The 27725-nt window shown below is 39.3% G+C and overlaps 1 protein-coding gene across 7 annotated transcripts in view; it reads left to right on the forward strand.

Moving 5' to 3' along the window:
• LOC132395291 (sperm-associated antigen 1-like) overlaps nt 1-27725 on the forward strand; it is a 151397-nt gene that overhangs the window by 23251 nt on the left and 100421 nt on the right. For all 7 annotated transcript variants that reach the window (XM_059971684.1, XM_059971703.1, XM_059971721.1 and 4 more), the window contains 5 exons: nt 5969-6094; nt 9443-9513; nt 11740-11852; nt 12867-12972; nt 18370-18500. In XM_059971684.1, coding sequence (XP_059827667.1) covers nt 5969-6094; nt 9443-9513; nt 11740-11852; nt 12867-12972; nt 18370-18500 — 547 coding nt within the window. The remainder of the gene's footprint in view (nt 1-5968; nt 6095-9442; nt 9514-11739; nt 11853-12866; nt 12973-18369; nt 18501-27725) is intronic.

The following is a 27725-nucleotide window of genomic DNA, read 5'->3' on the forward strand; positions in this document are numbered from 1 at the left end:
TTTGAGAGGGCTAGAATTTAAAATCAAGGACATGAGTGGGGATCACATTGAAGCCTATTGAATCTTGAAAGACCTAGATAGCGTAGAAGTTTTCTATAGTGGGTGAGTCCAGGACCAGCAGTCACAGCCTCAACAGAGGGAATATTCATTTAGAACAGAGTTAAGGGAGGATTTTTTTTAGCCAGAGGGTGATGAATCTGTTAAATACATTGCCACAGACAGCTGTGGAGGCCAAGTCATTGGGTACGTTGAAAGCAGAGTTTGATAGGTTCTTAATTTGTCAAGGATTGAATGTTTAAGGGGAGAAGGCAGAAGAATGGGGTCGAGAGGGATAATAAATCAGCCATGATGAAAGAATGGAGCAAATTCAATGGGCCAGAAGGCTTAATTCTGCTCTTATATCTTATAAGTAAACCACAAATATCTATAGTTCATGTAGTCTCACTTTATGAGTCTGAAAGGTTAATTCTGTTTCTCTTTTTGCAGATACTACCTGAACTTCTGAGTATTTCCAGCATTTACTGTTGTATTATTGTATTTTTAGGTTTGCTTCTCTTCATAATACATAAAACATTTAAATTGTCCTAAATGTAACTTGCCTCTTACTTTTAATAAAGCATTTAAGAGTGTATTGGTAGAACTTTTAATAAAAGTTTCACAAGAGTAACAGCTACCTGTTTCTGCAGTTACTTGTGAAATTCTAAATAAATGTTGAAAATGTATTTCATGTTGGCATTCTAAAAACATAAAGTTGAACTGTGGAAACTCTAGTATTTCAGAAAATTTAAACATTATCACACATAAATAAAATGGGATAATTTCATACTATCCATCATGTATTCATAAACAAGGTCCCCCCAGAAAAGAAAGGGAAATTGACGGGTTTTCGTATCAAGCTACCCTTTATTTTTTTTTGGCTAGAATTTTTTTGGAAGAATTGCCAGAAGGCTTGGAAGAAAGTTCCAATGCACAGCTGTAACTACTAGAGGAATAACCATCGAGAAAATGGAAAATATCAGAATTCTTTGGGTGGAAATTGCTAAAATTTAATTACTAAATTAAAAAAATAGTAAGACTCTGATAATTGACTATCTGTTAAATCCTGATGGTTCCACATCTCTCTCCCTTTGACATAACACCCTCCTTTTAAACTTACTGAATTCATAGAAAATTTCTGAGAAACCCCTTTTACAGGATGTTGATAATATGACTGTAGCAACTGCATCTCAGTGATGCAGGGACCAAGATCCTCATAGGGTGTTTGCTGTTGCTATGGATGAAGGTATTTAAATCACTTTGGTAGGTGCAATGAAAGGGAGAAAAATGGTATATTAATGATTACAAGAAAACTACAGTTTACTTAAGACCAGACCAAGAGAGAGTGCAAAAGGAAATTTAGCTTCCAACATAAAGCATTTCAAAGAATGTTGGAGAACTGCATTTGCAGGATTGTGATGTTTTGACAATAATGGTGGCTTGCCTAACAAAAAAGACATGAAATGGGATATGAAATAACTTGCTATAAAGAGCTTGGGAAAGATTAGGGAAAGGAAAGAAAGTTTGTGGACAATATTGATTGAAAATATTGTAGGTCTGGTGGAGAGCAAACTTTTGAGGAAATTAACACAGATGCACAAAAATCATAAAGGAATTACAGGGGATTTTAATGATCCTTTTAAGGACCAGAATAGTAACAATATAGGGGACACAATTCAGTAAGAATTTTGAATCCTTTTGAACATTACTTCTCTGACCTGTCAAGGAAAGAGACGTTGCTTCAGTTCTATCTGCAGAATGAAATGGGCTGAGAAAATGTCAGTGGGAAACATTTAGGACCAGTGATTATTATAATTATTAGAATTGCTGTGGAAAAGGATATGGAACACTGGGATTTAAAAAAAAATGTAAAACCAGCTTGTGTCACCTTTGGTTCTTTTGTTGATTAATTTTATGGCACATATTCTAGTATGGGAATGATTTCTCCCTATTGACTCCATAGAGTTCATGATTTAAATACCTCCATCAGACCCTTATGTTATATCCTATGTTCCAGTAATAATTGTTGCTTCTCTGATCCATTTATGTAACAGAAGTCTTTCATCCTGGAATCATTCTAGTAAATCTCGTTCCTAAAACATCCTGTCGTAAAGTGTGGTGCCCAAAACTACACCCAAATTCCAGTTTTGGATGAACCAGATTGTTATAAAAGCTCATCTTGTCTTGCTATACAAAAAGAAACAAGTACCATGTTTCTGAAGTGAAAGCAAGAATGTCTACCGATCTATTTATTTATTTATTGAGGTACAGCATGGAATAGGCCTTTCTGGCCCTTTGAGCCACACCACTCAGCAATCCCCCGACTTAATCATGGGACAATTTATAATGACCAATTAACCTACCATCTGATACATCTTTGGACTGTGAGAGGAAGCCCACATGGTCACGGGGATAATGTAGAAACTTCTCTGAATTTATCCTCTCATACTCAATAACCTATGCATATATCTCTCCACATCTGGAGCACTGAATACAAGAGCAGGGAGGTTATGCTTCAACCTTGTGAAATATTGGTCAGATCTCATCTGAAGTACTCTTATGTTGTTCTCATCACCATTCTCTGGGAAAGATGTGAGGGTGCAGAGATTCACTAAAAGACTGCCTGGGATGGAGCATTTTAGTATGAAGACAGACTGGAGAGCCTAGTTCTGTTTTGCCTTTAACAGAAGAGGGTAGGAGTGCACATGATTGAGGTATATAAAATGCTGAAGGGTATAGATTTAGAGGAAGGGGTTGGAGATTTAGAGGGGATCTGAAGGGGACTTCAGAGTGATGGAAGTGAGATGCTGACAGTACACAAGAAGTATTTAATCACCCAAGCATAAGCCAAGTGCTGGAGGATGGGACTAATACAGCTAGCACCCACTGCTCAGCCTGCTTCCATGCTGTATGATTCCATGACTCTCTCTTTTAAGTATTGTTTTCAGAAGTGTGTCTATTAATTGATACAGTCTCTCTTTATTTTTCCTATCTTAACATAGTGCCTACCTATATTCTCTTGAATCCTAATAGGACCTCCTCATAATTCACCTCACTTCCAGATTTCATATCATCTTTAAATCTAAATCAGCTATATTTTTTTTTAAAAAGGAAAGGATTCTGAACAAATCCTTTTGGTTAGGAAAAAATGTTCACTAAAACACTTTTTGTTCTGTCTTTTGGCTGTTTTTTTTATCTAGTCTACTACCTCCCCTTTTATGCTTTTAGATTCAGTCTTACACCTGTTAAAATGCCTTTTGATAGATCGTACACATAATAACCACATTTTCCTCTTTAGTCTTTTTTGATTACTTCAAAAAATGTTTATGAAGTTAGTTGAACATGTTTTGTCTTTAATAAATTCATGCTGGCTTTCACTAAACAATCCAGGTTTTTCTAGATGAATGTTACATTTGCCTCTGATTTTCATTTCTAAATCTTCTTATTACTAAGGCCGAACTGATTGTGGTATAGTTTCAGTTTTCATTGTTCCCATTCTTCAAACAAAATAAAAGTCTAGTTCTGAGGCACCATCCTGCGTCTGCAGAGGTTTGAAAAATGATGGTCAATTGCTCTGCAATGTCTTCACTCAACAGCCTGGAATGCATCCCATTTCGAACGGATGATCCATCCATTTTATGCAGAGTTAGTCTTTCTTTGTCATTTAACACACCCATTATCTCAATTGTGTCTTCCTTTGCTGAGAACCCAAAAGCATTATCTTGTTAAAGACTGATGGTAAGTACAAATTAGTACCTCTGCATCTAGATATTCTCCTTTATGATCCATGATTTACAACCACCTTCTGCTCCTCCTATTCTTTTACTATTTCAATACATTTAGATCATTTCTGGTCTCATTTAATGTGTCCCTTCTACCTTTTCTCATCTTTCTACTTGTTTCTCTAATTCATTTTATTTGAATTCCTCCAGAATCTGCTATAATCAGCCTGATTCTCACTATCATCTGACATCCATTGTATACTTTTCATTACATTTTCCTCTGTACCTTTGGACAACCAAAGAGCTTTGGTGCTGCCTTTCACCATGGTCGAAATGTGTCAACACTATAATTGACTGATCTTGACTAATCTATTGGAGTTTTTCGAGGATGTAACCAGGAAGTTAGACAAGGGAGATCCAGTGGGTGTAGTGTACCTCGATTTTCAGAAGGAATTTGATAAGGTCCCACATAGGAGATTGGTGGGTAAAATCAGAGCTCATGGCATTGGGGGAAAGATATTGACATGGATAGGAAACTAGTTGGCAGAAAGAAAGCAAAGGGTAGCGGTGAATGGGTGTTTCTCGGAATGGCAGGTGGTGACTAGTGGGGTGCCACAGGGCTTGGTATTGGGACCACAGCTGTTTATGATTTACATCAACGATTTGGATGAAGGCATTGAGAATAACATCAGCAAGTTTGCTGATGATACTAAGCTGGGTGGCAGTGTGACGTGATGAGGATGTTAGGAGAATTCAGGGTGACTTGGATAGGCTGAGTGAGTGGGCAGATACTTGGCAGATGACGTTTAATGTGAATAAGTGTGAGGTTATCCACTTTGGGAGTAAGAACAGGAAGGCAGATTATTATCTGAAAGGTGTAGAGTTAGGTAAGGGAGAAATACAAAGAGATCTAGGAGTCCTTGTTCATCAGTCACTGAAGGTGAATGAGCAAGTGCAGCAGGCAGTGAAGAAGGCTAATGAAATGTTGTCCTTTATTACAAAGGGAATTGAGTACAAGAGCAAGGAAATCCTTTTGCATTTGTCCAGGGCCATGGTGAGATCATACCTGGAGTATTGTGTACAGTTTTGGTCCCCAGGGTTAAGGAAGGACATCCTGGCTGTAGAGAAAGTGCAGCGTAGATTCACAAGGTTAATTCCTGGGATGTCCAGACTGTCTTATGCAGAGAGGTTAGAGAGACTGAGCTTGTACATGCTGGAATTGAGATTGAGAGGGGATCTGATTGCAACATATAAGGTTATTAAGGAATTGGACAAGATAGAGGCAGGAAATATGTTCCAGATGCTGGGAGAGTCCAGTACCAGAGGGTATGGTTTGAGAATAAGGGGTAGGTCATTTAGGACAGAGTTAAGGAAAAACTTCTTCTCCCAGAGAGTTGTGGGTGTCTGGAATGCACTGCCTCGGAAGGCAGTGGAGGCCAATTCTCTGAATGCTTTCAAGAAGGAGCTAGATAGGTGTCTTATGGATAGGGGAATCAAGGGATATGGGGACAAGACAGGAACCGGGTATTGATAGTAGATGATCAACCGTGATCTCAGAATGGCGGTGCAGGCTCGAAGGGCCGAATGGTCTACTTCTGCACCTATTGTCCATTGTCTATTGAGGCATTCACTACTTAACAACTGCTATTCAAGTATATTTGACAATCCTTGATTCCAGTTTACATTGGTGAGATCTTCAGCTGTGCCATGAAATGTGTTTAGGATCTGGGATGTAGAGCTGGTAGAGTACCAGCATATGTAACATTTGACAGGCGTCTAGATAAGTATTTGAACTGAAAAGGTTTGCAGGATCTTAGGACTGAATATTTTTAAATGGAAATCGCAGAACAGGGAAGAAAGCTATTCGACCGTTTGTGTCTATGCCAGAGTAGAACTAATTGGATTATTCTTGTATTGAACTGTCATAGACTCAATAGGCTGAACGGTCGCCTTGCCTGTGATAACCTTTCTGTGTTTGTATTATTTCCATTATTTTTTTCTGTTATGTTACAGTTCTGTTTGTATGAAGTTTGTATTTAATATGAATGGACTATGGAACAATGTATAGTATAACAACAAAGCATTTAATCGCTGTGTGTCTTCAGGTATTTTACCATTGCAAGATTTTGCCAGCCAAGTTTTATTCTAACCTCTTCCCCCAAGACTGATCAAGAACCAATATTGTTTATGTATCGCTTATATTTTGCTAGAATTGGACAGACAAAATGAAGAAAAATGAAAATGAAGAGAAATACCAAAAAACAGCGGCTGGAGGTTTTATTTCAGAAAACTATGTTCCTGTTCGTGGGATCAATGCTTCACTTCTTTCCCACCAGGTAGAAATGGAAGTTTTTATACTTTTGCTTCTCTTATTGTGATTTTTATTCACATTTTCTGCTTGAAAGGTTATTTTCTAGGATTTTTGGTTCCAGTCAATGGAGATGTATTGTAAATAACAACCATGTCAAGATTTGGGTTCTTTGATTTTTTTTTATATATATAATTAAAGTATTGGGTATGAGAATCTTCAAAAGTGATAACAAAACAGTTTTGTCCTTCTTGGTGAGGTGAACGTTGATGAAATCCTGAAAGCAAGCCATACATCTTGCCTCATTGATAAGTAAATAACCTGTTACATAGAGTACTTAAAATATAACCTTAAAGTGATAAACAGTATCCTCCAAGTTCAGTGATAGGATAAGTTAATCAAAGTAAGTGTGCTCTCCTGTGAGCTTTGAGGCCCTGGTCACACTCATGAATAGGCACTTAATTTCTTTGCATGATATTGGACTCTTGAAGTAGTTCTGTCTCAGGAAGTAATGATCAATTCAAGGATGTGCTTAAAGTCTCCTTTGAGAAACTATAACATCTCCATTGACTCTTGGGAATCCCTGGCTTACGACTGTTCAAGATGAAGAAGGAGCATTTGGGATGGCATTGGGCTAACACAAAAGTCCAGTGGAAATAGCAGGAAGACAATGCCACACTCTGCCCCATCAGGCATCATCTAGCCCCGTCCTAGATTGTGTAGGTTAGCTTTAGTTGTCACATGTGCATCAAAATGTCGGAACATATAGTGATGTACATCATTTGTGTCAAATCAAATCAGCGATTTGCAGATGCTGTAAATCCAGAGCAACACACACAAGATGCTGAATGAACTCAGCAGGTCTGGCAGCATTTATGAAAATAAATAAATAATCGATGTTTTGGGTCGAGACCCTTCATCAAGGGTGGAAAGGAAAGGGGAAGGCATCAGAATAAAAAGGTGGAGGGAAGGGAAGAAAGACAAGCTAGAAGGTGATAGGTTAAGCCAGGTGGGTGGGAAAGGTAAAGGCCTGAACAAGCAGGTATTTGATATGAATGGAGAGTTGACTGTGGGAGAAAGGGAGGAAGAATTATGCTGACCACACTTCCTGAGCCAATGTAGCATGCCCCCCCAAACTCACTACCCCTAACCCTAACCCCACCCCTAACCCTATGTCTTTGGAATGTGGGAAGGAACTGGAATGACCAGAGGAAATCCATGTGGTCACAGGAACAATGTACAAACTCTTTCCAGGCAATGGTGGGAATTGAACCCCAATCGGTGATTGCTGGTGCTGTAAAATGATGCACAACTGTGCCACCCACTGAGTATGATTCCACATTATACTTATCAGACACTTTAAAGACTACAGAACAGGAGTGGAAGTAGGACAGTTCTGTGAAATTCACTTTTGTTACACTAACAACCTATTTTCATTAATTCACTGAATTCATTAATTCAATAAAGTTAAACATCCCATAGCACTTAAAAAGGAACTATTATTAAGCAACATTTGATATTAGGATAAAATGGTATTCTGCTAAAATTTGGGCAAGGTAAGAATTTGATTGGATATTTCAGAGGTAATAAAATAGTTTGATGTATTGCTGGAGTCTACATATATTGAAATACAGTATGGTTTGATTTAATCAATTCAAACATTTTGTAAAATATATGGTCAAACTAAATTCATATTTTATACTAATTATATTGCTTGGAAAAAATACAAAGTAAAAATGTATTCCAGGCATATGTAACTAAAAGAAGTTGAAATTCTTAAATTGACAAGATATTATCAGTATGCTTGTGAGGATAATAAGGTTCCATGAGCTTTGTTATATAGTTTTGATAGGGCTGGGTAGATAGAGTTCTGGTATCATGGGTTGGGAATAGTCTTGGGTTGTGGGAAAGATGAAGAGGTATCACAGGGGAATTATATTCAGCATATGAAAAAAAGTCAGATTTAAACAGAAGGATTATTCTACATTTGAAGATTAATAGGTGGCAAATAGAGAAAAATATCCTCAATTAGAAATATAATTTAGAACTTGAAATGTTCTTATGAAAAGCTTGAAAATTGCACAAAGCTTCTCTGATGGTTCACTTAAGTGAACACACCATGCAAAATTGCACAGAGGCATAGAAGTGTAGAGAATGTTCCAGATTCAGTCCTCCGACAACATCTTTAGTCGATGTAGATTAGAACCATGAGACTGTAGTTAGTTTCAGCATCCTAGGCTAAAGAGAAACCTCTCATGACTTCCAATCCCATCTCTTCATTATATTCCATGCACGAGGTTCCTCAGAATGGGATGATGGGATGCATCTCAGGGGTCGGTGTAGGGACTTTTGTTTTTTCTGCCATTTATATAAATGATTTGGACATGAATGCTCAGGACTTGATGAGCAAGTTTGCAGATGACATGAAATTATGATGTGGTGTTCTAGCAAAGAAGGTTATTGTAGATTACAAGGGGATATTGATCTGTTGGGAAAGTGGTGCATGAAGTGATAAATGGATACAGGTAAGTGTGAGGTGATGTAGTTTGGAAAGTCAAACCAGTATGGGATTTGCATTGTGAAGGGTAGGACACTGGGGAGTGTAATGGAACGAGGGACCTAGGAGCTCAGGAGTATTATTGTTGAAAGTGGCGTTACAGGAAGACACTGGTGAAAAAGGCATCTCGCACACTGGCCTTCATCAGGCAGGGCAATGAGTGCAGAAGCTGAGATATTATGTTGCAGTTGTATATGTCTTTGGTGAGGGTTGCATTTGGAGTACTGTGTTTAGTTTTGCTCATCTTGAATAGGAAAGTCATGGTTTATCTTGAAAGAGTGCAGAAAAGATTTACAAAGAGCTAGAAGGTCAGGCTAGGTCTTTATTTCCTGGAAAATGGAGAATGAGGGCCATAGATTAGGTGTATAGTTAGCAGTCTTCTCTGGGCAAGGAGAATCTAAAACAAGAGGGCATATATATAGGGTGAGTGAAGAAAGTTTTAAAACAGACCTGAGGGGCAACTTTTTCACACAGAGGGTGGTAAATGTTTGGGGTGAGCTGCCGGAGGAACTGTTGAAGAAGGTTCAATGGTATCAGTTAAGAAGCATCTGGAAAGATGCCTGCAGAGGGTGTGGCCTAGAGAGATTTGAGTTGAATGCTAGAAATTAGCACTAGCTGGGTGGGCTTGTGGTCGGCATGTACTTTTTGTGCTGAAGGGTCTGGATTCATGCTGTGACTTTTGATGCTGTGAGAAAGTGCATGTATCCCAGCATTGATTCATTTGGTTATAGTTCCCCAAGTATGTCTCTGTGTGATGCAGTTTGACATGAGTGAAACTGATACTTTTGGTCATGTGTTTGATAATTGTTTATTTTACAGAATGGCTTTGGGGAAAAGAAATCAACGGTAAAGAAAAGGATGGCTCCCAGAGATTACAGTGAATGGGACAAGTATGTTACTTATTGTGTAAATCGGATAGCTAATACAGTTGAGCAAAGGATAATAATTTGGAGGATTTAAAGATACTCAACAAGTCGTCAATTAAAATTAATTGTCAATTTGTCATTATATATACACAATATACAAACTAGTTGCAGGAAAACATAGACACAAGAGATTCTGCAGAGGCTGGAAATCCAGAGCAGTACACACAAAATGCTGGAGGAATTCAGCAGGTCAGGCAACATCTATGGCATTTTGTGTGAAGATCACAGCTGATCTGATAACAACCTCAAATCCTCATTCCCACCTATCTCTCGTAACCTTTCACTCCCTTCCTTTCCAAGAATAAAGCCAACTTTGTTTTAAAGGTACATATTCAGAGATTTATGAGGAAAAATTCCAAAGACTGCCTATTCTATTAAAGAAATTTCACTTAATCTGTTTTAAATAGAAGTTGCCTTATTTTTAAATGGTGATTTATAGTTCTAGATTCTTCTACGATGAAAAATACCCTGCATATCCATCCTGCAGAATCTTGTACATGGGCTTTAATTGGGTTGCCTTTCACTCTTCTAGACTCCAGTGGATACAAGCTTAGCTTGTGCAATACTTCCTCACAATATGACCCACTATTACAAGTATCGGCCTTGTAAATCTCAGAACTTCTCCCAGTATTTAAATCTACCCTTAAATGAGAAGACCATCACTGTGTACAGTACACCAGACGTGGGCTCACCAGTGCCCTGTATTACTGAGACATGACCTCACTGTCCTAACAGTAAACACTAACACCCCAAATGATTGCAGGACTTGCATAATGGCTTTTTGTTAATCAAGCACATTTTTTTGCCATATAAAGGGGTGTGAGGGGCAACACTTTGAGAAAGAGGATGGTGGGTGTGTGGAATAAGCTGACAGAGAAAGTGGTAGTGGCAGATAATTATAACATTTAAAAGACATTTAGATGGATATGTAGATAGGAAAGATTTTGAAGGCTATGGGTTAAATGTAGGCAATGGGACTAGCTCACATAGACATTGATTTAACTCAAAAGGCCTGTTTCCATATTGTCTAACTCGATAACTTTGTCTAGATCTTTTGTAGCTTCCTTATGTACTTTTCACAACTTCCTTTCAAATTTAACCAACGTTACCTTTGCTACCATTATTCAAGTAATTTATATAATTTATCAAGTAATTTATTCAAGTAATCAAGTAATTTATACCTTCTGTGGCACACTACCTGATATTTCTTATCAAGCATAAGAAGGTCACTATGACTTCCATCTCCTTTTAGCCAGCCAGTTATCTATCTATGTCTGTGTAATACATCCTCTGCCGTGAGCTTTTATTTTCTGCAATAACATTTGGTGTGGCACTTTATTAGATGCTTTCTGGAAGTATAAGTATAATAAAACTCTAATAGTCCTGTTTCCTCAGCAATTTGGGGTTTAAGACTAATGAGACCTGAGTATTGATATATTGATACTACTCCTATTAATACACTAACATACATTAAATTTGCCTTTTTTCAGAGGTTATACAATGTTGTAATGAATTTTCCAGTAAACCAGCATAGGAATAGAGCCCCAATGAGTTTAAAGGAAGCACTGGAATGGGGTCCAGCTGTGATTAAAAGAGTATGCGAAAGATAGTGTGGATCGTTATACACTGGGATTTCTGAACAATAGGAAAGCAGATTTTCAAAACTTTACTGTAAATTTGTTTCCTTTATCCATTGCAAAGGTTACTTCTCTCAGAAAACATCCTTGAACAGTGCAGGTGAATGGGACTAGGAAGGATAATAGTTTGGTACTGTTTGTGCTAAAGTTTGGACTAGATGGGTCAAAGGACCTGTTTCTGTGCTGTAATACTTTACGACTCTAAATACAGATGTGATGTATTCTTTTAAGTCTATAACCTGTGCCTCCACACTAGATTGCCACATTGATCCTTGAGGTACTCCATTCTCTCCCTATTTACCCTTTATTATCAACACTAATAGGATCTCTCAGTATTCTTTATTTTACCTTATTTGCCAAAGCTAATGTCCTACTGGTGTTCTTCTTGTGTACTTGATTTCATTCTTAAGCATACCAGAAGTGTTATTGATTCAAACTTAATTGTGTGTGTGTATGTATGTATATGTATGTATGTATATATATATATTTGCTTTATGAAGGATTAATATTACTATTCTCAAGTTCATATGATTGTTCTAAATTTTGATCCCAGATTTGATGTGGAGAAAGAATGTGCCAAAATTGATGAAGGCAAGGAAGAAAGTAAATCTAAAACTATCTTCAATGATTCAATTTCTGGAATAGAGAAGAGCATTGATACAACAGGTAATTATTGTTGAATCAGAGAAAATCATGTACATACTACTTAGATGAACATTGTACGTCTCATTTTTTGCTTTTATCTTCAAATTGTTCTGGAATAGTAACTACCGCTCAGCCACCAGGCTCTTAAACCAGTGGGGACAACTTCATTTCCCCATCATTGAAATGTTTCCACAACCTATGGACTCAATTTCAAGGGTTCTTCATCTCATGTTCTCGATATTTATTACTTGCTTGCTTATTTATTTATTAATTATTCTTTTTCTCTTTTGTATTTGCAGTTTGTTGTCTTTTGCATGTTGATTACTTGTCCACCCTGTTGGGTTTGTTCTTTCATTGATTTTATTATGGTTCTTGAATTTACTGAGTGTGCCTGCAAGAAAATAAATCTCAGGGTTGGTATGGTGACATATCTGTACAGTACTTAGATAAATTTACTTTGAACTTGAAAACAGTATGAAAAACAATTCAGTATTAGAATCTAAGCTACAAGGATTTCTATCTACACCTTGGGACTGAAGAAGCATCGGAACCACTTTACATTATCATAGTTTCCTTATTACAAATATTGCCATAAGCATCCTGTAAAAGCATGACTCAAATTCATGAATTAAAGACTGGTTGTAGTATGTATGATCTTTCAAAAGGCATAAAGGGCTGCTTAATAAGTGTAATATTAATATTACTTTATTGCGTGCTTTTGTTCACATGATAACCTCAAACTAGATAACTACTTAAGACATCTTCATCTCATGTTCTCAATATTTATTGCTTATTTATTATTAGTATTTTTTTTTGTATTTGCGTATTGTTTGTCTTTGCACGTTGGCTGTCCACCCTTCTGGTGGTGTCTTTTATTGATTCTGTTTTGGTTATTGGATTTATTGAGTATGCTCACAAAAAAAAATCTTAGGGTTGTATATGGTGATATATATGTACTTTGATAATAAATGTACTTTGAACTTTTTAACTTTGAACTCATGCTTTTACATGTTTGGGTATGATTTCATTCCTCAGGCTTGACTGACCAAGAAAAAGTGGTTTTAGCTGATCGGGAAAAAGACAAGGGGAATGAAGCTTTCCGAGCTGGGGACTACAAAGAAGCATTGCTTTACTACACTAGGTACCTTCACATATGCTTGATCTGTGAAAATTGAAAATAAAACTCATGTGTACATCCTGAATCTCTCAAGAATGTTTCTAACAAGTTTGTGTCTAATAACCTACTTTGAAATGAATTTAATGTCTTTGCACAAGGAATTGCAGAATCACTTTGGTACACAGAAGGATCAGAAGTATAACTGGAATGCTCTGTTGACAACTAGATAAACAAATATATTTAATTTAACGGAATATGAGGGCAAGTTTTTCTATACAGAACATAGTGTGTATATGGAAAATGTAATGGTTAGCACAATTGATCCCCATTGCTCTCTGTAGTGAGTTTGCAGGTTCTCCCTGTGACTGTGTGGTTTTCGTCCAGGTAATCTGGTTTCCTCCCCCATTCCAAAGAGGTAGGTTAGGGGTAGTGAAATGTAGGCATGTTTTTTTGGCGCCGGAAGCATTGTTAATGCCCAAATGACAAAGACACGTTTTTCTTTTGTTTGAACAATTTTACTTTCTACGTCTCAGTTCAATGCATAAGGACTGTCACCTTTTCATCCCACAATTCCCCCTTTTCCCCTGATGCGCACTCGCATAACAGGGGAAGTATGCATGCCTACTAAATAACTAGATAGTCCAAATGAACAGAATTCAACAGCATGGCGACACTTTTGGGCTGCCCAGCACAATCCTCACTGATTTGATGTGACGCAAGTGACGCATTTCAAAGCTAATTGTCATCTTTAATCTTGTTTACAATTGCAGTGTTTAAAAGATATTTGGACAGGTACATGTATAGGAAATGTTTAAGGGGATTAAATGCACAAATGGAAGCAGTTGGTACCGGCTCAGGTCAGCACATTGGTTTGCATCGGCAAATTAGGCTGAAAAGGCTATTTCCATGCTCTACTGTTTATAAAGTTGTGAGAGTCTGAGAAGTGCTGCTAACCAGAGAGCCCTGGGTGCTGTTGTACATAAATCATTAAAGGTTAATGTGTAAATGTAGTCAGCTTTTAGCAAAAATACTGTTTTAAAGGCACCTTAACACACTATGTTCTATTAAGACTACAGCTATATTATTGTGTAGACATCTGGTTCCCCATATAAAGAAGAGTACAACAGAAGTTCACAGAATTGATTTCCAAAGTGAAGGGCCATATGCGGCCTGTTAAGCTTTTTAATCCGGCCCGCAGAACTTGATGAAATTATATTAATAAACCTTGTTAAAGTTTTTTCCCGCAATTCTGGCGTTTTCCCAATAGATGACGCACTCTATATACATTTGTGGCGACCCATTTCCTGTCACATCCGAACCGGCTCACAATTAGCCAGCATTCCGGCTAAGGGAGATAGCCTGCGGGGATTTGCGAGCACAGAGCTTTGGAGCCTCTGCGCCACGGGGGGCAGGTTGAGGGAGGCTTAAAAGTGAGGTTGGGGATTTCGAATAAAGTTTTTTTCTTCGACTGCAGTTACCGACTCCGTGTCGTAATTTTAGCACTGCATGTAGCACACCGCTACACATTGACCTTTGTTGAGGTGCAGCGTATTACTCCACATTTGCGCTTTACTCTTTGTTCGGCTCGACCTATTTGTGTGAACAGGCGTTCAGCGTCATGAACATCAACAAAGCCAGCCACAGATCCAAGTTAACTGACCAACACCTCAGATACATCCTGAGAATCGCCACAACAAAACTAAATCCAGACTTTGATGCGCTGGCTAAAAAGGGAGACCAACAACACTGTTCCCACTGAAATTAAAAATAAGTTTCTTCGTTGTGTTATGTAAAAAATGCATTTGAAAATATTTTTTTCAATAAGCTTTACATGTTACATGTCATTTCTGTTAAGTAATGGACATGAGTAGTGCGCAGGTGCACGTACGTTCTCAAAATAAAAAATGCGCTCCAGATCAAATAGCGCGCTCCGCATACTGGCTGGTCGTTGTTGAGTTTTGGCACAGGGGACAATTGAATAAGAAGGAGCAGGACAAGTAGACCTGCATCTCCTACCATTTTTGAAATAAAGACAGGCAGGAGGAGAGTGATGATGATAATATCTTGAAGGATAACAGAATTTTCAGTGCTTTAAAATAATAACTGTTACTATTTAAAAAAGCTGTATTTTATTCATTTAATTTTCAGTGTTTTAAAAGTCATTTCAATAAATAGCTAAATACCATGGGACTTCAAAGACAGATATTTTGTTGTAATGCATTTGTTCATTTTCAATTGAAATTAAAGCACATGTTTTCTACATATCCCATGATATTTTATTTTCTCTTATGAGGTGTATTACCAAAACACTCCGTCCATCTGCTCCTGGTCCGGCCCCCCTGTCAAATTTTAGAACCCTTTGTGGCCCACAAGTCAAAAAGTTTGCCCACCCCTGGTTTAGCCAATAAGGAGGGATTAAGTATGCTGGGTGTACGGTAAACTCTTTGGAGTTTAGAAGAATGTGAGATGATTTAATTAGAACATACAAAGTTCCTTTGGGTTGAGAGACTAATGCAGGAATGATATACCCCTGACACTGGAGTGTCTGGAACATCACTCTGGACTGAAATAAGAAGTTTCCTTGCTTAGTGAATTTCACGACTAAAGATGACTGTATAAGGCTCAGTTGCTCACTCCATTCAAGATAGAGATTAATAAATTTGTGAATATTAAGGGAATTGGTATATTAGTTTTTTATTGTTGTTCACTGAGGTACAAGAAAAACTTTGCTTTGCATGCCATTCATACAGATCATTTCAAAACTTCAGTATATTGAGGTAGTACAAGGGAAAAGCAATAACAAAATAAATTGCTCCAGTTACAGGAAAAAGTGCAGTGCAGGCAGACAGTCAAGGCCAAGATGAGGTAGATTCTGGGGGTTAAAAGTCCATCTTATCATACAGGAGGCCCATTCAATCTTATAGGATAGAAACTTTCCTTTCAGGCTTCTGGACCTTCTTCCCAGTGGGAGGGGGGAGAAGAGAGAATGTTTGGAATGGGAGAGGTCCTTGATTATGTTAAATGCTAAGGCAGTGAGGGTGTAGACAGATGCTATGGAAGGCAGGCCGGTGTTCCTGATACAGTGAGCTGTGTACACTTCTCTCTGGAGTTTCATGCTGTCACTAGCAGGGCAGTAGCCATACCAGGCCATGATTCATCTGGATAGGATGCTTTCTGTGGTGCATCTATAAAAAATGGTGAAGTCAACAGGGATGTGCCAATTTTCTTTAGTCTCCTGTGGAAGTAGAGGTGCTGAGGCACTTTCTTTGACATAGTGTTCCTATGGTTGAAGCAGGACAGGCAATTGGTGATATTAACTGTGAGGAACTCTCAACACTTTCGATCTCAGCATCACTGATGTAAACAAGAACATGTGCATTGTCCCTTTTCCTGATTCAACAAACATTCCTTTTGCTGATATTGAGAAAAGGTTGTTGTTAGAACATCATGTCACTAGAATCTTTATCTCCTTTCTGTACTCAGACTCATTGACTATGGTGGTGTCATCTGAAAACTTGGATTTAGAGCAGGATCTGGCATCACGGTCATGAGTGTATCAGGGTAAAGTTGGCAGCTGAGGAAACAGTCTTGTGTGAGGCACCAGTACCAAGGATGCATAGAACAGTATCTCAGTGGGCATACTTTGTTACCTCCTGAAAAAAGTCGATCAAGTTTGTAAAGCATTGCCTGCCCTTCACAAATCTTGGGAGTTTGTGTACTTTGCAGATGTAGATGTGGCTCAAGGATGGCATGTTGACTCCTTGGTGATGTATGATTTGGTATATTCCTCAGGGCATCAAAGGTTACGGAGAGAAGGCAGGAGAATGGGGTTGAGAGAAATAATAAATCAACCATGACTAATGGTGAAGAAGAATGGTGAAGTGGGCCAAATGGCCTTTATTTTGCTCCTGTGTCTTATTATCATGGTTTTATGATAAATCTAAGTAAAGAGCTGTGGCTACTTCTGAGATGCTGACCAGTGAATTGAGAGATATGGGGTTAGTATAGAAAATGGCACGAAAGTAAATAGCATCTGTGATCATATTGAATGGCAAAGCAGGCTTCTGTTTCTTATCTTCCTGTGACCCAAGAATCATCATTTGTCCTTCTATCACAGTCTAGTTCCAGACACATAGAGGTTTGCTACTGATAACTTACTTTAGAGCGATGCAGCTCAGTCATCTTTCTTCTGCATTCAAATATAGTGCATTCTCAGACAGATGACAACTGTCATGCTAAAACTAAAAACTCTTTGCTTTGATGGGATTTAGGTAAACTGTTTTGGGATGTAGCCTGCATACTGATATCTCTATCCTATGGTTAAAAATTTTTTTAAAAAGAAGTGTAGTTATGGCCTTGTATATGCATCAAATTGGAAATAAGAATCCTCAGGTTTTATAATAAAAGATGTAGACAAAAGGATTACATTCGAGAATCTAATTTGATTCCTTTATTTGTTTAAATTAAATTATTTAACCATAACCATATTATTTTAATGAAATTATCTTGCACTTTATGTCTAATTATCTCCATGAGATTATTAAATAATAATAAAATGTGAACGTTGATGTAGAACCATCTAATTTATTTAAACAATGACCTGAAATGGCTTAGGCATACAGTATGTGAAAATGTGATATAATTGCATTTTGTTATGGATGATTATACTATGGTGCTTTGGAATTTAAGTGTAGCAGCAGGCTGTTGTACCTGCTCAATTGAACAGATAAGGAACACAAAAACTTTCATGATATGGAATTTAGTAGGTCAGAGAGGTCTTTTTGCAGAAGTACAGTGGATGTGTGTCATGGATGGTGTGTTGTAGGATGAAGGATATAATTGAAGAGCTGTAGAAAATTCTGATTGGAGAAGGTGACCAGTCAATGATCGTGATCCATATTGGCACCACTGGCATAGAAAGATGTGATATGAACAAATACAAAAAAAAAATCTACTGCATCCCATTTATAAGTGCAATCTCTGTATTGACTCACTTCAATAAAGGCTTAAAAGCATTTGTCAAATACGTGCCTGTTCCCAATACCCCTTAATTCCTTGTTTTTCCAAATGCTTGTCTATCTCCACCTTAAGTATATCTAATGATCCCATATCCACCGCCCTCAGAGACAGAGTTGCAGAGATTCACCAGCCTCTGAGGAGGTGTAATTATGCTGCTGACAGCACAGAAAATATTTGCAAGGATGTCGTCTGAATTTGAGGGCTTATGTAATGAGGAGAGAAGTTACAGTAGGATTTGTAAGTAAATAAGGGTGTCATTAGCTTTGTTATTATTTTGGCACCAAGTTACTGCCCCATTGTAGTATTTCTAATTCTAAACTAGAGAGCTATTTTCCCTTCCCTATAAATAGTATCGGTACTCATTCATTATTTTATTTCTCTTTCTCCCTTGCCTCAATCCAGAAGCATATCAGTGATGCCAAATGTAACCGCATTTAACAATCGAGCTCAAGCTGAAATTAAGCTTCAGGAATGGAAGAAGGCTCTTGATGATGCTGAAAAGGTATTAGAATTAGATCCTGGCAATTTAAAAGGTGAGTAACACAACCCCAATGCCTGCTACAAAGTCTTTAATAATAGCTGCAAACAAATGTTTAGCTAACTGGTGGTTTCTTGTTCTTTGGTTTCCTACTTTTATTCAATACATGAGTTACATTTGCTCTTTTTCAATCAAATAGAATTTTGAAAATTAGAACAATATTAGTCACCCATAAGAACCCAGAATGACACCTATTACCATGCAAAAACTTAGCAGCCCTCAGTTCCAATAGTTTGTTCAATATCTCCTCTGGTGGTTGCCATTTTCATCCCTTCCAGTTTCTGCATGACAGCTTTTTAGAATGTTATTTGTGTCCTTTTTCAATTTAAAATCTTGACTTTTTTAATGTTTCTGGCTATCTTAATCTTATACTGTATTTTTGCCTTCCTGATGAATCAATTATTTATTGTTTTTCTTATACATTCTGTCCATTTTTCAGACCTGCTACCTGCTTTGCCCAATTATTTGCTTTGTTCTTTAAGCTTGATACAATCTTTAAACTCTTGTTTTACTTGACTGTGTGTAATTCATCTTTCCCTTAGATTATTTCATTCTTGTTAGAATATATTCTGAGAGATCCCTTTAAATACCTGTCATTGAATCTTGACTGATTCTTAAGCCCAGTTGGCAATTTGTTTTACCTCGCTCTGTTTCAATATCATCAGAATTTACCTTATTAGCTTTGGACTCATTCATTTTTCTTCAAGCTGAATGTAAAATATAGTCTTATTGTGGTTGCTGTTCTGTGGGTGCCTTCATGAAGAGGGCATGCAGGATGAAAGGCCTCAATCCAAACTGTTAAATGTTTATCTCCCTCCATAGATACTGCCTTATCTGCTAAGTTCCTTCAACATTTTGTGTGTGTTACTCAAGATTTCCAGCATCTACAGAATCTCTTTTGTTTATGTATCTAGGTTGTCTTTACCCACTCTATACTTTTTTTTTTAACTTTTCTTCCTTGATACTTTTCCCTCCAAGATGATTCATTTTGAGGGCCTGTACATTGTTCACTAAAATAATTTTTTTGCCTTTATTATTTCTTTTCTTTACTCAAACTGTTCTTACATTATAGTTTGCTGAACTTACATAATCTCTCTGTGCTACTAAGATGCTCATTAATTAACAAAGCCATTATTCAACCTTTTCCAATGTTTCTCTAGCCTATCATTAAAATTTTGATTCCTTGCCCCATAATTATTTTACAGGCCTCTCTACATCTCTAGCATGTGGTTCACTATAACACTGGCCCCGGCCCCCCACTAGTATCACTCCTGATTTGCCCAATATAGTGCCAGTGCTCTGTGACCAAAAACCATTTCTGCTTTTTCATGGGTCAACTTTATTCACCATTTACGTTTACTTGTACAGGTCAATCACCTCGAATCCAGCAGTCAGTAATGTGGTTCCACTGCTGGTTGAGACGTAACTTTCGCCAGCCTAATTTCAAATTTCCTACGTTGTTGCACCAACCCATCGTCATTGTTTTGGTGGCACCATTAGCAAAATAAGCTGTTTATAACACTTTAAAAGAAGCAAGTCATTCCTCTGTGCTATTTTGCCTTTATTTTTATAACCTGCGCTTGTCTAGCTCTAGTCATGTCTTCATTGATTAAAAGAAGTGCTTCTCGTGGTGTAAAGCACAAACACCGTGTGTTATCTGTACAAGATAAGATGGAAGTTCTGAAAAAACTCGACAGTGGTGTGTCTGTGAAGAGCATATGAGATGTATAACATTGGCTCTTCCACAGTTCAATATAAAGAACCAAAACAAAAGCTGCTCCAGTTCTTTGGAACAAGTGACATTATTTCATGAATAAACTAGGACTGAATTATGAGTGTGATTACGGTGAAGGGTGACTTCAGTGTTTCAAGCAGTGGCATTGTATAAAATTTCATGCAGTGTGTTGTGAAAAATGGTCAGCAAACAAGGAAGCAGCTGCTGAGTTTGTTGATGAGGTTGCCAAGTTAGTTTCTGATGAAAATTTCAGTCCCAAGCAGGTCTACAATGCGGACGAGACCGCTTTGTACTCCAAGACAAACACTGACTCAAGAGGATGTAGAGTTACCAACAGGTTATAAAGCAACAAAAGATGATGTCACTGTGTTGCTGCTCTAATGCTACAGGAACCCATGGGTGTAAGTTGTTAGTCATCAGTAAAAGTTTACTTCCCAGAGCTTTCAAAGGTACGAAGCAGTTTCCAGTAATTTACTATGCCAACAAAAAAGGATGGATTATAGCTGACATTACATTGGAATGGTCTTTGTTCCAGAAGCAAGAGCTCACTGTGATTCTTGGTCTGGACAAAACTTGTAAGATAATGCTGATTTTAGATAACTGTGTAGGTTTTCACAAATAAAATGGAGTGAGGTGTTTTATGTTTAAGAACAAACCGAAATACATTTTATTGAACTCCTAAATCTGAACACAAAGTGTGTTAAAAATCCTTTACATAAATATGTAATCATATCAGACCTGCCTCTTAAAATGAACCCCAACTCAACGTTGGTGGTTGTGAATTATGTATGTATCCACCAATTACACTGCTGTGGGCATCCAAAAGCAGAACTCTTGTAAAGAATAATGTTTATGGTATTTACCTGCCACCTGACCGTATGCCATTAATTCAACCCCCAGACCATTGCATATTATGCTCTTTGAAAGCTAAATATCGCTCCCTGTTTATGCAGCGACAGTTGACTCTGTCAGACCAGTATCAGAATTTGTGAAAGAATTGCTTTTCATTTAACCACAACCATATAACAATTACAGCACGGAAACAGGCCATTTCAGCCCTTCTGGTCCGTGCCGAATGCTTACTCTCACCTAGTCCCACTGACCTGCAATCAGCCCATAAACCTCCATTCCTTTCCTGTCCATATACCTATCCAATTTTTTTTTAAATGACAATATTGAACCTACCACTTCTACTGGAAGCTCATTCCATGCAGCTACCACTCTCTGAGTAAAGAAATTCCCCCTCGTGTTATCCTTAAACTTTTGCCCCCAACTCTCAAGTCATGTCCTCTTGTTTGAATTTCTCCTACTCTCAATGGAAAAAGCCTATCCACATCAACTCTATTTATCCGCCTCATAATTTTAAATAACTCTCAACCTTTTACGCTCCAAAGAATAAAGGCCTAACTTGTTCAACCTTTCTCTGTAACTTAGGTACTGAAACCCAGGTAACATTCTTGTAAATCTTCTCTGTACTCTCTCTATTTTGTTGACATCTTTCCTATAATTCGTTTGGCATTTCTTTTTTCTGAGGGTGAGGTAATCATCAAGTTGGTTAGAGGTGTTAAGTTCATAAATTCGGCAAAATCACTAATCCGGCACTGCACAGACCCCATTCATTCCGGATTTGTGGTTGTCAATCTGTATTAGGAATTTGCTGTGCTGTGTTGGTCAGAGCGCAACAAATAACAAACAACAACTTTCAACAATTCTGACATAAAAATTAAATTAGTGGTTACAGTACAGATATGCAATAAAATGTGCATAAATATCATCATGCAGTTTCAATGTAGGCAGCATTGTAAAAGGTGGTTTAAAGTGTGGTGATGGGAGTAATAGATAGAGAGAGGGTGGGGAAGGCCAACTAGAATGGTTGATCAGATTAAGTTCCTGGGGGGGAAGAAACTTTTAAGGTGGTATGAAGTTTTCGTTTTAATAGCCCTATAGCACTTTCCAGAAGGCAGCTTATGGAAAAGGCAGAATGCAGGGTGGGTAGGGTCAATAATTATTTTTCATGCTCACTTCTTTGTCCTAGACACACAAATCCTGCAGTGATGGTAGACTACAACTAATGGCATTTTCTTTGAGCGATGGACTAGTTTTACTAAATTTATTTGACCTTTGCGAATTTGCACGTGAATCAGAAAACAATGCACAGCTATTATCTTGGAGATTCTGCTGCTTAATTTGAGCCTTACCTCTTCAAAAAGACTGTAGAGAACTATAAGGTGCTTGGAAGTAGGTTCAGAGGAGATGCCGGGGTAAGCTTTTACGCAGAGAGTGGTGAGTGCATGGAATGGGTTGCCGGCGGCAGTGGTGGAGGTGGAAATGATAGGGTCTTTTAAGAGCCTCCTGGATGGATACATGGAGTTTAGGAAAATAGAGGGCTATGGGTAAGCCTAGGTAGTTCTAAGGTAAGGTCATGTTCGGCACAGCTTTGTTGGCCGAAGGGCCTGTCTTGCGTAATAGGACAATTGTCTTGAGGCAGGACATGTTGAAGGTAGGTATGATCCTGAGGGATGGTGGGAGCTGGAGATGGTAAGTGACTGGACTGATTCAGTGGGCAATCTTGAAGGAACCAATGAACAGGGGCAAGAGCTGCCAGGAGTCGGTACACAAGGGCAGATCTTGGGTGGACAGCCAGACAAGGTTCCCAGGCCGGTGTAGTTTGGCTGGGTACTGATGGTGGTTAGCCTGGCAGCAATTGGCACAGTTGGCAGCTAGGATGTCCCTTTGTGCCCTCTTCCAAGCATTCCGACAGCAGCAAACCAGGGTCAAGGTGGACAAGACCTCCACCATTGGCTTCACCATGGAGATCGACAGGGGTTGGTAGCCTTGAATCATGCCAATGGGTGACATACCCATGGCAGAGGAGGTGTGCAGGTTGTGGCACCGCTCAGCATAGAGCAGAAACTTATTCTATTCAAAGGGTTAGAGGCTGCGAAGCATTTCAGAAACTTTTTTGCGGACTGACTCTTTTTGACTGTCCATTGGTCTGCATACGTTAGAGAGACGACAGACTCACTAAGGTGCGGAGGAGGAAGCAGAAGGCTGGCTAGAAGTGGGAGATGAATTGTCGGCCCCTGTCTGACACGTTCTCAGAGAGGAAACTGTGGAGGCGAACTACACGTTGAAGAATCAGGTCCGCTGACTCAGTGGCTGACTGAAGTCTTGAGAGAGCAATGAGGTGGGCCACCACTATTATGATCACCATAGCCCCACTGGAAGGTGACAAACCTGTGAGTAAGTTCATGGTGATGTGAGACCACCAGCATTGAGGAACTAGCAGGGGCTGCAGGAAATCCGTGGACCTCTGGTTGGAGGAACTGAACTGGGCACATTGAGGGCAGGAGCTGATGAACTGATGTACATCTATGACCATGGTGGGCCACTGGAACCAGCATTGCAGAAAATCCAGAGTCTCATGGGCCTGGATGGCTGAAGAGTGGTGAGGAATGGGCCCCACTGGTGTGCCTCAGGTCACATGGCTGCCAGCACGTACATGTTGGTATGTCAGCCTATTCAGGCTTGTGCTGTAGAGCCTGGTAGATCTGGTTCTCAAGATGATCATAGCAAGGATCTATCTTGTTTTCAGCTGGGTCAAACTGTTGTGACATGGTATCCGTCTTTAGTGTTTTTGGAGCCTGATCGGAAGGAAAAGGTGAAGTTGAATTGCTCGAAAGGGCCCAGCAAGCCTGACGTGGGCTGAGTTGGCAGGTCTGTTGAATGGATATGTGGTTCTGGTGGTGAGTCCAGATCTGGAAGGGCAAGGTGTTTCCCATCCGCCAGTGTCTCCATTCCTCCGAGACCTATTTGATGGCGAGTAGCTCCGTTTCCTATTCCATGACAGTGCTGTGTAGAGTTGAACTTGAGTGAGAAAGTGGCATAAGGATGTGTCTTCCTGTGCAATCCTCATTGGGAACGGGATGGCCCAGGACCCATGTTCATAAGACATAGGAACAGAATTAGGCCATTCAGCCCATTGAGTCTTCTCCGCCATTCCATCACGGCTGATCCCGGATCCCACTCAACCCTATACACCTGCTTTCTCGCCATATCCTTTGACGGCCTAACCAATCAGGAAATGATCAACTTCTGCCTTAAATATACACACGGTCTTGGCCTCCATCGCAGTCTGTGGCAGAGCATTCACAGATTTACTTCTCTCTGTCTAAAAAACTACCTCCTTATCTCTGTTCTAAGGGGTTGTCCCTCAGTTTTGAGGCTGTGTCCTCTAGTTCTGGATACCCCTACTATAGGAAACATCCTCTCCACATCCACCCTACCTAGTCCTTTCAACTTTTGGTAGGTTTCAATGAGATCCCCATGCATTTTTCTAAATTCCAGAGAGTACAAGCCCAGAGCAGTGAAACCTTTCATTCCCGGAATCATCATCATGAACCTCCTCTGGATTCTCTCCAATGACAACACATCCTTTGTGAGATAAGGGGCCCAAACCTATTGACAAAACTGCAAGTGCTGCCTGACCAGTGTCTTATAAAGCCATTCCCCTGAAATAAATGCCAATGTAGCCTTTACGTTCTTTACCACAGACTCAACCTGTGAATTAACCTTCTGAGAGTATTGCTCGAGCACTCCCAAGTTCTTCTGCACCTCTGATGTTTGAACCTTCTCCCCATTTAGATAATAGTCTACATTATTGTTCCTTTTACCAAAATGCATTATCATACATTTCCCAACTCTGCATTCCATCTGCCACAATTGTGCCCATTCTTCTAATTTGTCTAAGTCCTTCAGCAATTGCATTGCTTTCTCAGCACTACCTACCCCTCCACCTTTCATTGTATCATCCGCCAACTTTGCCACAAAGACATCAATTCCATTATCTAAGTCATTGACAAACAATGTGAAAAGCAGCAGTCCCAATACTGACCCCTGAGGAACACCACTAGTCACTGGCAGCCAACCACAAAAGGCCCCCTTTATTCCCACTTGCTGCCTCCTGCCTGTCAGCCATTCCTCTATACATGCCGGTATCTTTCCTGTAACATTATAGGATTTTATTTTGTTAAGCAGTCTCATGTGTATCACCTTCTAAAAATCCAAGAAAATGACATCCACTGCCTCTCCTTTGTCCACCCTGCTTGTTAAGAACTCAAACAGATTTGTCAGGCAAGATTTCCCTTTCCAAAAACCATGCTGAGTGACTCATTTTATCATTAGTCTCCAAGTACCTCGAAACGTCATCTTTAATAATAGATTTCAACACTTTCCCAGCCACTGAGGTTAGGCTAACTGGCCTATAATTTCCTTTCTTTTGCCTTCCTCCCTTCTTAAAGCATGGAATGACATTTGGAATCTTCCAGTTCTCACGGAGCATGCCAGAATCAAGTGATTCTTGAAAGATCCTGACTAATGCATCCATTATCTCTTTAGCAACCACTCTCAGGGCTCTGGGATGTAGTCTATCTGGTCCAGATGACTTATCCACCTTACGACGTTTGAGTTTGCCTAGCACTTTTTCCTTTGTAATAGCATTGGCACTCACTCCTGCTCCCCGACGCTCACAGACCTCTGGCACAGTGCTAAGGTTTTCCAGAGTGAAGACAGATGCTAAGTATCCATTAATTTCTTCTGGCATTTCTTTGACCCCCATTACTACCTCACCAGCATCATTTTTTAGTGGTCCAAAATCAACTCTCACCTCCCTTTTACTCATTATACAACTGAAAAAGCTTTTGGTATCCTGCTTCATATTATTGGCTAGTCTGCCCTCATATTTCATCTTTTCCCTTCTTATAGCTTTTTTAGTTGCCTATGTTAGATTTTAAAAACTTCCACTCACTTTTGCTACCTTGTGTGCCCTTTCGATTTACATGGCTTTTATGCAGTCCCTAATTTCCTTTGTCAGCCACAGTTGGCTACCCCTGCCATTTGAGAACTTCTTTCTCTGCGGAACATATCTATCCTGTCCCTTGTGAACTATTCCCAGAAACTTCAGCCATCTCTGCTCTGCCATCATCCCCGACAGTATCCTCCTTCAATCCACCTGGGCAAGCTCCTCTCTCATGCCTCTTAATTCCCTTTATTCCATTGCGATACTGATCCATGCGAGTTATGCGTCTCCTTCTCAAATTGCAGTACAAATTCAAACACATGATCTCTGGCTCCTCAAGGTTCCTTTACATTAAGCTCCCTAATAAGATCTGGGTTATTATACAACACCCAATCTACGATAGCCTTTCCCCAAGGAGGCTCGGGCACAGGCTGCTCTAAAAAGCCATCTCGTAGGCATTCAACAAACTCCCCCTCTTGCAATCTGACACCAACCTGATTTTCCCAGTTCCCTTGCATATTGAAGTCCCCCATTACAATTGTGTCATTACCACTATTACATGCCTTTTCCAGCTCCCTTTGCAAACTTAACCCCACATCTTGACTACTATTTAGGTGTCTATATATGATTCCCATGATGTTTTTTTTTACCTTTGCACTTTTTTAACTCTTCCCACAAAAATTCCAAATTCTCTGACCCTTATTCATTTCTTTCTAAAGATCAAATTCCATTACTTACCAACAGACCCACACCACTGCCCATGCTTTCCTGCCTGTCCTTTCAATACAAAGTGTATCCTTTGATGTTATGCTCCCAACTATGACCTTTCATCCATGACTCAGTGATGCCCACAATTTCATACCAACCAATCTCTAATTGCACCACGAGTTCGTCCACCGTATTCCGAATGCTTTGCGTATTTAAATACAACACCTTTAGTCCTGCGTTCTTTGCCCTTTTGAATTTTCCCTCTCTGGTACAGTTTTACTCTTTGTTCTGTCTGCATTTGGACTCAATCATTGGCTTGTCTTTTCTTACATTCATGTTACACCCATCATCTACTTGTAAACCTGCGGGCTCATCCTCAGCTCTATCATCCTGGTTCCTATCTCCCTGCCATAGTAGTTTAAACCACTCCCAACAGCTCTAGTAAATCTACCTGCAAGAATATTTGTCCTCCTTGGATTCAAGTGCAACCTATCCCTTTCGTACAGGTCCCATCTGCCCCAGAAGAGGTCCCAGTTATCCAGAAATCTGAATCCCTATCCCTTGCTTCATTTCTTCAGCCACACATTTATCTGCCACCTCATTCTATTCCTATCCTCACTGTCGCATGGCACAGGCGGTAATCCCGAGATTACTACCCTTAAGGTCCTGCTTCTCAGTTTCCTTCCTAATTCCCTATATTCTCTTTTCAGGACCTCCTCCCTTTTTCTTCCTATGTCATTGATACCAATATGTACCATGACTTCTGGCTGCTCATCCTCCCTTTTCAGGATATCGTGCACACATCCAGAAACATCTTGACTTGGTGACTTGGTGAGGGAGTTGAGAGGAGTGGTGAGAGGCTGCAGTTTCTGATGAAACAGCAAAAGAAGTTGGAGAAGATGTTGTAGGTGTTTGAGGGGGCACGGTTGGAGCTATTCAACGATGGCGCCCACTTTCTGTAGGACTATGGTTATGCCTTG

Source organism: Hypanus sabinus, chromosome 1 (assembly GCF_030144855.1).
Source record: "Hypanus sabinus isolate sHypSab1 chromosome 1, sHypSab1.hap1, whole genome shotgun sequence".
Lineage (NCBI taxonomy): Eukaryota > Metazoa > Chordata > Chondrichthyes > Myliobatiformes > Dasyatidae > Hypanus > Hypanus sabinus.